Below are 12,482 nucleotides of genomic sequence, written 5' to 3'. Positions count from 1 at the left end.
TGGGAGTGAGTAGACCACTTTTATTATGTTAAATTATATTTAAAAACACCTTTACTATACTTTGAAAAAATGTGAGCATATATTATCATTATGTGGAAAACCAGCTAAGAGTATGATCCAAAGACATACTAATAAGGAAATGGAGCTTCAGAAATATTTATGGATTGCTATCCTAATTCATTGCCGATGATTATTAATAGAACAGATTGTAATATTTGTACAGAAATGATTGGTCTCTCGTACCTCTTTACAAAGTACATGAAATAATAATAATAATGATGATGATGATGATTATTATTATTATTATTATTATTATTATTATTTTGCCCCTTGGTAAACAAATATGGATAGTGCATTTGGTGTTTAGTTGTAGCATCTCAAGTTTTCAAAACTTCCTTCTGCTGAATGAATATTAGGTTTGGGAATATTTTGTCCAAATTTTAAGGTATTTAGTTTCTACAGTTTAAAACATTTGTGCATCATGGTTGTTAAATTTATCTCGTAAATTAAAGTGACCAGCTGCAGGCCAAAGCATTTCTTACTGCTTAGGTAATACATAGTTTGTTAAATGAATGGCACTATGAGAAGAGAGAAGTATGCTATACATCAACTTTGAAAATTTGTTTTCTTAGGTCCAATTATCCGTGGAAGATATGGAAACGATTTTGGATACTCTGTTATATGATGGAAAAGTTGAACGTTCACTATCTGCTGAGGGAAATTTTCTATACAGAGCCATTAAAAGTTTGCTACCTGCACCAGGAACTGTGACTATGCCATGTGGAGTGTGCCCTGTAAGTACAAACTGTCAGTTTGTGAACAGAATGTTGTTAAACTGTCTTAATGGCATTAAGTGTGTATTATTGCTCTGTATAATGTGAATTAATTTATTTAAGCAACTGCAATTTTACTGATAAATGGAAAAAGTAGGACGAGGATCTGTTCTTAACTTCAGATAAATATAACAAACAATATTAGGAAAATAAGTTACTATTCACTGTAACGATGACCCATTGAGTTGCAGACAGGCACACCAAAAAGACTGTTACACATTACAGCTTTTGGCCAAGCCTTCACACACACACACACACACACACACACACACACACACACACACAGCTCTGGTCGGAGCTGCCAGTGGTGGTCATGTGTGTGAGGAGTGTTTGATTTTGTGTGTGTGTGTGTGTGTGTGTGTGTGTGTGTGTGTGTGTGTGTGTGTGTTTTCTTTGCTGATGAAGGTTTTGGCCGAAAGCTGTAATGCGTAATAGTCTTTTTGCTGTGTTGATATTTCAACCTGAAGTTTCCATTGTTTTGTAAAATATGACTGTTATTTAGCTACTCACAAACATAGATTAACAGTTGAAACACTTTGTGGGCAGATGAAAAGCTCTCAGTATACCAGCTATGTGGTAAGAATGAAATTTGATGATATTTTTGCGCGAGTCATACTACTTGAGTGTTCTCGAACAGTGGCAAATCCAGCATGGAAAACATTCGTCACTGGTGCCCAGCTGATAACATGCAGTAAGCTTTATTTTGGCACACAGTATTGGCTGGGTATGTGTGTGACAGACAGTAAATACTTTAAACTGTGTAAATGTGTTCTGTGATAGTCAGTGCATATAACTGAGAAACACAGTGTGTATCAAGAAACAAGAATGTAAGCCAAGGAATGTACAAACCTGTATAAAAATTCTCGCTGTGTCAAGATGAAAAACACACTGGAATAGAAACTGAGAAGGAGACACTTATTAGCTAGAGGTATCTATCAAAGTTTAGTAGTAGTAACAAAAATACATAGATTGATACTCACCACATAGAGGAGGTGTTGAGTAACAGACAGGTGCATTTAAAAGTAGAATAAGCTACCAGGCAAAGTCTATTCTTCAGATTTGTATAAAACACACAACACTCACTGCACAGTGAGACATTCATGCCTGAGTGCCTAGAGATGGATGTGCCCATGTGTGTGCAGAGAGCAACACAGTGAAACATTCAAGCCTGAGGACGAACTTTGTTGTACCTGTTTGCCGCACAATGCCTTGCCTATGTGTTGAATAGCAATCTATCCTACGTCTCATTATTCTTTCACCTTGTATTTTCCATTGTTTACTTTAAGGTTTACTTTTGCATGTTTGGCTCCACTTGTGTGGAACTGAATTTCTCTAATTTACTTAGGGAAGCAAAATAAATTTAATATTGAGTCAAATAAATATATCTGTGGGATGTGTAATATTAACGAGACAAACAATGTGTGACAGCAATTTTTTTTAATTTTTGTTTTATTGTTGTGTTACAAAGTGTGAAGAGAGAACCTTATAAGAAATCTTTCACTGGCTTTCATTCATAAAGACATGGTTGAAATTCCTGATGTATTGAGATTTGGAAAGAGGCTATGAAAGGCATTCCTGCTGATAGAGAACATTGCATCTCCCTAGGCAATAAACTTTCCAAAAACCTGAGAAGTTTATAAAATATACCAGTTGTACAACATTATGGACACTAAAGAATTGGAGGAGAAGTGGGAAAAATGATCATGATCATGCTGAGGTTGAGGAGAAAGTAAAGTATGACACACAAAATGCTATTACTTTTCTCAGATTGTCATCAGTGCATAAGACATTCTCTTGGGACTATTGGCATCATGTTAGCACAGTCCTGGGAGAATGCCATCTGGCCACAGGTGCTTAGTTTACGCAGTGGATTTCAGATGGTTCTTGCTGAAGTAGTTAGCTCTGACAGCATTTGCTCTGTTGTTTATCATGATTTCAATACTTTCAGTGTTGCGTCAACAACATAGAAACTTAGTTTAATATATTGAAAACAGTGTCTGTCTTGAATATATTGGCTTCAACTAATCATGTTGTTGTAGTCTACCCTCTTCAGACATTGGAGGGGTCTCCATATGTTCATACCCTTTTTCCTGTCCCATTGCAGGGATGTACAAGATCTGTTCAAAAAATTCTGGACATTCGTAATTCCATACCAATGGTGTGTTGGAATGAAACACGGTTGGCATCCCTGCACACACCTGTGTTTAATGTGTAACTGCTGGGAGTTTCGTTGTTTTGTATATGTTAGTTATTGTACAGTACTGTATTGAGTAGAATGTTGTGTGGCAGAGTTAGAGTAGCAACGCGCCTGCACTAAATTTTGCATGAAACTCAGGAAAACCTTTGCAGAGACACACCAAATGATGCAGGAAGCCTACAGTGATGAGTGCTTAGGCCGTATTTGGTGTTACGAATGGTTCAAATGGCTTAAAAATGGCTGGATGGAAGTTCAAGATGATCCTCAATTAGGATATCCTTCGACATCTACCGACAGTGTCCATGAAATTGTGTGTGCCGCTCGAAGACTGACTGACTGAGAGATTGCAGAAGAATATAAAATTTCAGTTGGGTCGTGTCATGAAATACAGAAACAGCATCTTGGAATGCATTGTGTTGCCACCAAGTTCGTCCCACTGCTCATGAGTCAAGACCAGAAAGACCTGAGCCTCGCAATCTGTGAAGAGCTTTTGGATTGCACAAATGACAAGAAGATGTTTTTTAAGAGAATCATAACTGGTGAAGACAGAGTCTATGGCTATGACATTGAAACCAAGGTTCAATCTTCTCAATGGGTTGGAAAAGATTCTCCTGTACCAAAAAATGCTTACAGGTCAGGTCAAATGTCAAATCCATGCTGATAGTTTTCTATGACCTTGAAGGATTATTTCATCATGAATTCGTGCCACAGGGATAGACTGTTAATCGATGGTACTATCAGGACATGTTGCAACACCTGTGAGAAGGAAATGGCCTGAAACATGGCAAGACAATTCATGGCTCTTGCATCACGACAATACACTCGCACATTCATCCCTGTTGGTATGTGACTGTTGCAGAAAAAATGAAATCACTGTGCTGCCTCATTCTCCATACTCTCCACACCTGGCCCCAGCTGACTTCTTTTATTTTCAAAGTTGAAAACCCCATTGAAAGGACAAAGATCCGCAACAAGAGATCAGATAAAATAAATTCACAGGCAGCGCTTCACAGTCCAGCAGGAGGCATACCAAGACTGCTTCCGAAAGTGGAAATGGTGTTGGGAGTGGGGTATCAATTGTGGAGGAAAGTGATTTGAAGGAGACCATGTACAATAAGTAAAAGACAGGCACAGAAAAATTTTGTGGACAGAGTTCTGGAATTTTTTGAATAGACCTTGTAGTCATAATACTGTATGTAGTGTAGGCAGGCACCTCCTTCACTGTAATTAGAAACTAATCGCTGGACATGTGCAATCCAATGCAATTTCTGACAGAGAGATTGCAATTTCGAAACATTGGTTCTTCCAGTGATTTGATAAACCCTCAATATCATGTATGTGGGTAAACATGCTGAAGATAACTTTGCATTGATAAGTTTCACACACTTCAAATGTGAAACATGCCCTAGCAAGTGTTCTGTGGGTGAATAATTTATAACAAAATTGCTGACTTCTCCTTTTTGAAAGTTACTCCAAAACTTTTGAGACTGCCATAAAATTTGTACTGTTCCATTCCTAATGTTTTGCAATTCAAACTGTATGTACCAGTGCATTCTCTCATATGCACTTTAGACCATGCATCCTTAGGAAGAAATTTGATGTAGACGTAATCACTACTGGTGGCTTAAAATTATGCAAACAAATGATTGATTTCAACTTTGAGAAGGAGTAAAGCACACAAGGCCATACATGGGCGATAAGATAAACATGGAAGCGTTTAGATTCAGAATTCTTCTTCTGTGGCTTTTGGTGTAGTTGATGTTCAAGAATGGTTAGGATTAAGGCCCAACTTCAGCTACTTCTCATGAAGCTTAATGCTTATTATTATAGCGGTTTTGTTGGACAAGTGTAATTGGGGAAAATCCTGACTTACTTATGACTCCTGCCATACTTATGGGTCAAATACAAACTTCAAGAAAATTTCTTTTATCAACAAAGGACAGTGATTGTCCAAGATAATATTTGGAGTCTCACCACATTTGAAATTCAGCTAGATGGCAGATAGCACTTGAATAATGTATAGAGCATTACAGTGGAGGTACTTTTGGTATTAATACCCTCATATTATTGACATGTACAATAATAAAGTAGATGGGTATGGGCACTGCATATCTTTCGTGACAGAGAAAAAGCACAGTTATTGAGTAAGATAATCTTTTTTAGGTTGTTCTGCCAGCAGTTGGCATCTTTGTCTGAAGATGATTAGTAGGTGCTCTATCAGAATATGTCAAGTTAAGGAAGAACCGTCTACAACAACACCACAGATTCTCTGATTTTCTTAAATTCAGTTTTTTAATTGGCATTTCTGCAAGTGCAATGACATTTTATATGTTGTCATATATTACAAGTTCCTTAAATGTTCTCAGTAACTGCACATACTAAGAAATCATTTGATGTGTTGGAAAATGGTGAGGGAAGAAATCAGCAGTGGCCCTTGATCCCAATATAAATCTTCGAACATGTTTGAATACACCTCTTACATGAAAAAATTTTAATATGGTTCTCAGAAAGCTGGTTGTCTTGAGAAACATTCGTTTTGCAAGTTTTTGTATAGTGCCAGACAATGAAAATGAAATACTTGTAACATACAAAATTGTGGTTGATTGCTGGTTGCTTGTCAGCAGATTAAACACCACAAACTTAACTTTTTGTTCCATGTGACCACCTCCTGTATATAAACCTGACAGAACATTGAGTACATTCCATGGTTACAGCATTTGGCATTGGTAGTCTTAATGCAGATTGATTCATCTGAAAAATGTGCTAAAATGATAAAATATGTAAGAAATAATGTAAAAGAAGCCAGTGCTTATCTTTCAGGTTTGAGAACAAAAAGTTCTTTTTTGTTTCAGGTATCACATTTTTGTAACGAAATTGGATCCGTTAATCCAAGAAAGTGTGTTTATATGAAAGAATGGCTGGAGTAATGCTGTGCTGTAGATTGAAGCAGAAAATCCTTTTGAGTGGAAGAAACCAATCATCCTTCTTTGTAAACATTATTGTCTTGTTAATAAAAATTTCATGAGATCTAGTACATAGTTTTTTATTAAATTTTCTGCTCTTAATTAACTACTCCAGAAGGGGAAAAATGATCAATTTTATTTCTTTTATCGATATCCTTTTGCAGGAATATCATAAAGAAAGCTGTTGTGATTAAAGGTTAATGAAAAAAATTGTGTGCCAGATGGAATAAAGCTGTAATGAGCAGTCTATTATGTTACTTGTTATTGGAGTTGTAATTTTACTGATAAATTGCTTATTGCCTAGCAGAATACGAGGCGTAAATGATATATAGTGATTGTGTGTGTCACTGTTTAGGGAAATGTTACATTTTCATTCCAGAGAAAACTCATGTTTATCACTTTTAACAACACTTTTCTCATGGGCATTAAAGCTTCATTGTCTTGTTGCAAACCCTTTAATCCACATTAGTTCTCCAAGAAAACAACATGCTATAGGGCTCCACACTGAGTGCTGCACTCTTCCACTTCGCCATTGGTGAGCTACTGACCTGCTTTGGACCAGCGATCACTGCCATCCTACATTTTGATGACTTCTGCATTTGGTAAGCTCCCAATCTGTAACCTTGGCAAACAGCAGCTCCGAGGTGCCATCCAAAAGGCCTGCATTGGATTGTTCCCCATCGCTTCCTGCTCTTTCCCACAAAAAATGCAAATTGTGCATTTATGTTGTCATATGCCAGTCCATATTGATCCAGCACTCTACTTGGGTACGCAGCGCTTGGGCATTGTTGCATTGTTTCTATTTTTGAGATAGCTCTTTGATAAAAAGCTGACATGGCGGACCCATACTCACCAATGAAAGACTAGCTACATCTAAAAGCTGATGCTCTCTGCTTCCTTGCCCGTACATAGTGTGTGAATCATGCTGCTCTATTCCATATTTACCAGGGCCTTGTCATGTCCTTAAGGGGCTATGCTCGACAGATTTATGGCTGTACAGCATCTTCGGCACCATCATTGTGGAGTCAGACTGGCCACTGGTACCTTCCAGACTAGTCCAATAACAAGCCTTTTTGTCAAAGAGGGAACCTCTCTTCTTCAGTACTGACAGCAGCGACTCTTTCTCACTTATGCAATCACAATCCAATACAGTCATCCAACCTATCAACTCCTTTTTCCATACGAAAGACATTGACACCAGCCCTCTGGTGGGATTACAATTGCAATGCTCCTTGAGGCTCTCTGCCGGGACTTACGCCCGGACCCCTTAGAATGCCTTCAGTTGCCCATGACCTTTTTATGTGTATTCCTTTGAGTTCTTCAGGAGTACCAGGGTGCTACTGTCATTTACACTGACAGCTCTAACCATGGGTAGGACAGGATATGCTTTTACATCTCTCTCCAGGTACATGTAATGTTAATTTTAATTTTAATAATCAACAGCCTCAGTTGCACCATTTACTTAGAATTAACCTAGGTTTCAGTCGGGATAACCCAACCTTCTTCAGAATATCAGTAACTACCGTGTGTCCATAGTGGACATCGTCAATCTGAAACTACAAGTCCATAAATTATCGTCAGACTGTAAAACTTATCTGAAACTGCCTCAGCCCCACATCGCGACCGCGATGTGGCTGCCACGAGTGCTGTACTGTGTTCCAGCTGTACTGTGTTGCGATAGTTGACGGATGTCACCGCTTCCAAAGACTGGGCACTTATTTTGTACTCTTACATTAATGGGGATTTTCACCTTGTTATATGCAGTAGGTTACACTTACTAATATTGAGAGATAACTGCCAGTTATTACACCACGCATTTATTTTCTGCAAATCCTCATTGATTTGTTCACAACTTTCGTGTGATACTACTTTCCTGTAGACATCGGCAAGCAGTGTAATGCCGCTGTCAATACCATCGAACAGATCATTTATGTAAATCGTAAAAAGCAGCAGACCTATTACGCTGCCCTGGGGCACACCCGAAGTTACGCTTGTTTCTGTTGAAGTCGCCCCATTCAGGACAACATACTGCTCTCTGTCTGTTAGAAAACTTTGTCCAACCGCATATGTCATTGGATAGACTGTAAACAAGCAATTTTTGGGGCAAGCGACAGTGCGGAACTGAGTCAAAAGCCTTTCGAAAGTCGAGAAATATGGCATCAACCTGGGAGCCAGTATCTAGAGCCTGTTGTATATCATGCACAAAGAGGGCCAGCTGTGTCTCTCATGACCGCTGTTTCCTAAAATCGTGCTGGTTTCTGCAGATGAGCTTCTCAGAGTCTAGAAATGTCATTATGTCTGAACACAAAATGTGTTCCATGATTCTACAACAAATCAATATCAGTGAAATTGGCCAGTGATTTTCTCCCCTTTTTATAGATTGCTATGACATGGGCCTTGTTCCAGTTTCGTGGAACTTTCTGCTGTTCCAATGATATCTGATGGATAAGAATGGTGCCATATTTGTAGCATAGTCAACATATAATCTTACGGGGATACCGTCTGTGCCAGATGCCTTCCTGGCGTCTAAGGATCGTAACTATTTTACAATCCCAGGTACACTAAACACTACGTAAGTCATCCTTGAATATGAAAAGCAATCATTGAAATATTTGGCCTCCAGTTTGATTCCATTACCTTGGATCATTTTAAAATAAAATATACGGACGGAATATTGGAACTGCATTTAAAATTAGTAGATAGCAAAGGCCACACAACAAAATCCATGAATTTCTAATATTAAAATTCTACCCACTCACTTTAAGATGCCTTAAATTGCCCTATAAAGTAACAGTCCTTCAGTACATGGCATAATTATGAATACACAGCAAGAGAGACACAGATCAAAGTTACACTGTAGTTTCAACTGGGGAGGGTGGAAAAAAAAAAAAAAATAAAATAAAATAAAATAATAGTTGGTAATCCGATAAACCATCACTGTCTCGACTTGGGTACATCATTGGGAAAAGGTCAGTACGGCCATATAAATAATGTGAGGAAACAGCAAGTTAATATTCTGTAAGATTACCAAATTCTTACTACAGATAAATCATGACAAGACAATAATTATTATCAAATGGAAACACACACAAAATTCTGTTTTGATTTGTCGATACCAGCAAATTTCCTATCTTCAGTTGCCCTCAAGTAACCAATGTGTCTGATGGTTTTGAACAGTTGTCAGGAATGAAAGTGCATTGTGGCCTTAATAACCAATCCATCACTTACCTACACAATTACATTAATAGCTGGACATTGTATAAAGTGAATATACCTATTCACTTAAAAACATCTTAAATTACCGTGTGGGGCTACAGTCCTTACACCCATCACTTATTTAAAATGATACACATAAATTTTACATGTATATTAACTAGGCAAAATAGACAAATGAGAATTAAGAAGGCTGATAAGTAACCAAGTTGTTGTCTACATGTTACAGGTTTCGTAAATGGATAACTGTGAACCTCATGAGTAGATGTCACTTTGTTTTTTCATAAGTTACTGCTCAAGACTCGACACAGTATTGTCCAGTTGCAAAGTGAGGATCTGGTATGACTTTAAATAGTTAAACTACTCATTAACTATAGAGGACACACACTCCTTAGAATGCGCATTGATATCCCACAATCACAAAGTAAAATCACCAACATGTGTCACCTCATTACATCACAGTTATAATAAGAAAATGATGCAACAGTACTTGAGGGAACAGATCTGTGGCAATTCATTACTGTCTGTGAGATGAAAAACCAATACTCGTCTCATGTCAGTTATATTAGGGAAGAATGCTGCTCACTACCTCATCAGTCAACATTACAGAAAACCATGGCCCATTAATTCAATACCACTCAAGCCCCTTTGGCAGGAAACAAAAATTACTAATTCTGACTAATCTGAGGAGGTAAAATGTGAAAATATGTCAGGAAAGTAGAAGATATAAAGTTATTGGCATAGAGGAACAAGACAAAACTCTAGAAAAGGTAAATAAAATATAAATGTATTCATAAAACTTCACCAAAAGGAAAGGAAAGAATGCATTGAGTAATTAATGAATTCACAAAGTACAAAAACGGAGTGGCTAGAATGCATTGTGTGTGACGGCGGCACAATTTGTAAACAAACTTCTAACTGGCATTGAACAGTCCATGGATGTACTGCTGGTCCCTAGCGTTAAATGGGCACAGTATTTCGGTGATAAGACAAATTGCCATTGTCAGGTGCGTTAACGATCTCAGCTACTGAGGGCCTGTGGCCGACTTATATCCACTCCCAACGCAAGCTATATCCTCTGCAGTCCACACCCGATGGTGCGTATCACTAGTCATGGAAATGCTTGTGTCAGCATCTGTAATGGTGTTGATGTAGTTGCTCTGTCTACCCTGGTCACCAGAGCATTGTGTTTGCTGAGTGTCTTTTTAATTGCACCTAGTGCTGGTTCCCAAGCCTTGCTAACTTTATAGCCGCAGTCCTGATTGACAGGATTATCCCTGGTGCGAATTTCAATGGCTTCTCTAATGACACTGTTTCAGTATTTGGAAGTCTGTGCTAAAATTCTGGTACGTTCATATTCCATCATGTGATTGTCTGACAAACAGCGCTTTGCGACTGCTGACTCGTTGGGAAATGTAAGTGTGCTGCTGGTGTTCTTGGCATCGATCTTTGATGGTGCACACTGTTTGTTCAATATATGTCTGGCCACGTTGGCATGGAATCTGATAGACTATGACCTTTTGCAGATCAAGGTCATCTGCAACACTCCCCAGTAAGGCCTCTTTTTTTTTTTTTTTTTTTTTTTTTTTTTTTTTTTTTTTTTTTTTTTTTTTTTTTTGGGTGGGCAAAAGACAGTTCATTTTCTGTATAAACCAGACTTCTCCCAATAGTGCAACGGTGTACAGTATAAAGGCTGTGGCTACCTCTTCCTTCATGATTTTTTCCTATCTCCACAGTTGTTCTGTAGTGGTGGGGTGAAGAGTGCAGTTAACTTGCCATTCATAGCATTGGTTTTCCCAGCAAACAGTTATAGGGTGTTCCTATTCTTGAGACAAACACTCTGCATGTGGTGTGTACCCTGTGTACTAGTGCTTTTAGTACCCCATTCCTCTGCGCAGGGTGGTGGCAGCTATCTGCGTGCAAATACAGGTCACTGGGTGTTTTCTTCCGATATGCATCATGGTACAGGGTGCCATCAGGTCTTCTCTGAACCCATTACATCAAGGAATACAAATAGATATGCACCTTGACCGTCATTCTCCAAAACTAATAATGTTTACAACCACTTGAAACTTCTATACTATGGAGGCTAGCCAAATGAACTCACTGACCAACAACAGTTTTTACAGCTGGCAGCTGGCTTCTTTAAAAAGGAAACTGGACTCCTTCTACAAAAATCTTTAATGTCCATAACAGTTTAAAAAACCTATGCAAAACGTGATAGTCAGCTGAACCAGTATGCTGCCCCATATAAATTCTTTGATAGAGGAAAAACTACAGCTTAAAACACATGCACTAAAGTTTTCAAAAGAAAAATCAAATAATTTCTTACAAAGTTCAACGCTGTTTATGCTCCCTTAAAACCTATACCGTATGAAAACTAGTATTAATTATGGCAGACAAGACAAACAAAGGGAGGAGAAATGGTAGTGTGCATATGTGTGGCTGGCTTGTTGCAAGGTGACAGCTGTGCTGGGCCACGTGTTTGCACCATGCGGTCTCTGTTTGTAGCAAGCGTTAATAGGTGACAAAGGCAGCAACTTAAACGACTCCCACATCGTTGTCGCAACTGCAAATCCGTGCTGTGTGGTAAAATGAATCGTTGTTAACATTTCGACTCTGATCTCTAGGGGCAACAAGATAAAACAGGCCATTTAACATCATTTAATCTTCTTTACTCATACAATTAGCAACATAATTTTACTTCATTAACATTCAATGTACTTTCCTCAGCTTCCACTACAAAACATTACCTGCATTGAAGAAACGTCACCACTTCATACAACTGACACATGTACCCTTGCCTGCACATCTTTAAACATATTAACCATAACCATAGGCCCTATCACCTGCTGATATCAACCACAGGCATATATTCATATCCAAAAAAAATTTGCTGTCTTGGGGGAAAACAGGTAAGTCGTCATATACTCACTTCACAACTTGCAGGGGTACAACAGATTGAATCTCTGTCATCATACAAGAGTTGCCCAGAAAGTAATGCACTGAATTTTTTTCTTCAACAATTCTTTATTATACATAACAAGAATTACATACACAAAAGATTGCTGTTTTATCTACAAACCCTAGTTTTCCACATAATCTCCATCCCATGGCCTTCCTCCTGCGCGAAACAAGAGCGTGTATGCCCTGTCAGTACTAATCCTTGTCCTGGTGGCGGACCAGTGATTCACTGTGTGAATCAGCTCCTCATCATCCTCAATTGATTCACAGATGCAGTGCCAACTGCTGAGTTGTAATATGTTGCAAATGATA

At 38.3% G+C, this 12,482-nt stretch overlaps 1 protein-coding gene across 4 annotated transcripts in view; it reads left to right on the top strand.

Annotated features, from left to right (window-relative positions):
• The window catches only part of LOC126187314 (DNA-directed RNA polymerase III subunit RPC6), a 104,083-nt gene extending 98,019 nt beyond the window's left edge, over positions 1–6,064 (top strand). For all 4 annotated transcript variants that reach the window (XM_049928317.1, XM_049928315.1, XM_049928314.1 and 1 more), the window contains 2 exons: positions 633–794; positions 5,883–6,064. In XM_049928317.1, the coding sequence (XP_049784274.1) occupies positions 633–794; positions 5,883–5,957 (237 nt within the window). In that variant the 3' untranslated portion in view covers positions 5,958–6,064. The remainder of the gene's footprint in view (positions 1–632; positions 795–5,882) is intronic.
• Positions 6,065–12,482: the final 6,418 nt, after the last annotated feature.

This window comes from Schistocerca cancellata, chromosome 5, assembly GCF_023864275.1.
Source record: "Schistocerca cancellata isolate TAMUIC-IGC-003103 chromosome 5, iqSchCanc2.1, whole genome shotgun sequence".
Classification (NCBI taxonomy): domain Eukaryota; kingdom Metazoa; phylum Arthropoda; class Insecta; order Orthoptera; family Acrididae; genus Schistocerca; species Schistocerca cancellata.
The sequence above is the reverse complement of the archived record's forward strand: the minus strand, read 5'-3'. Positions and strand labels throughout refer to the sequence as shown.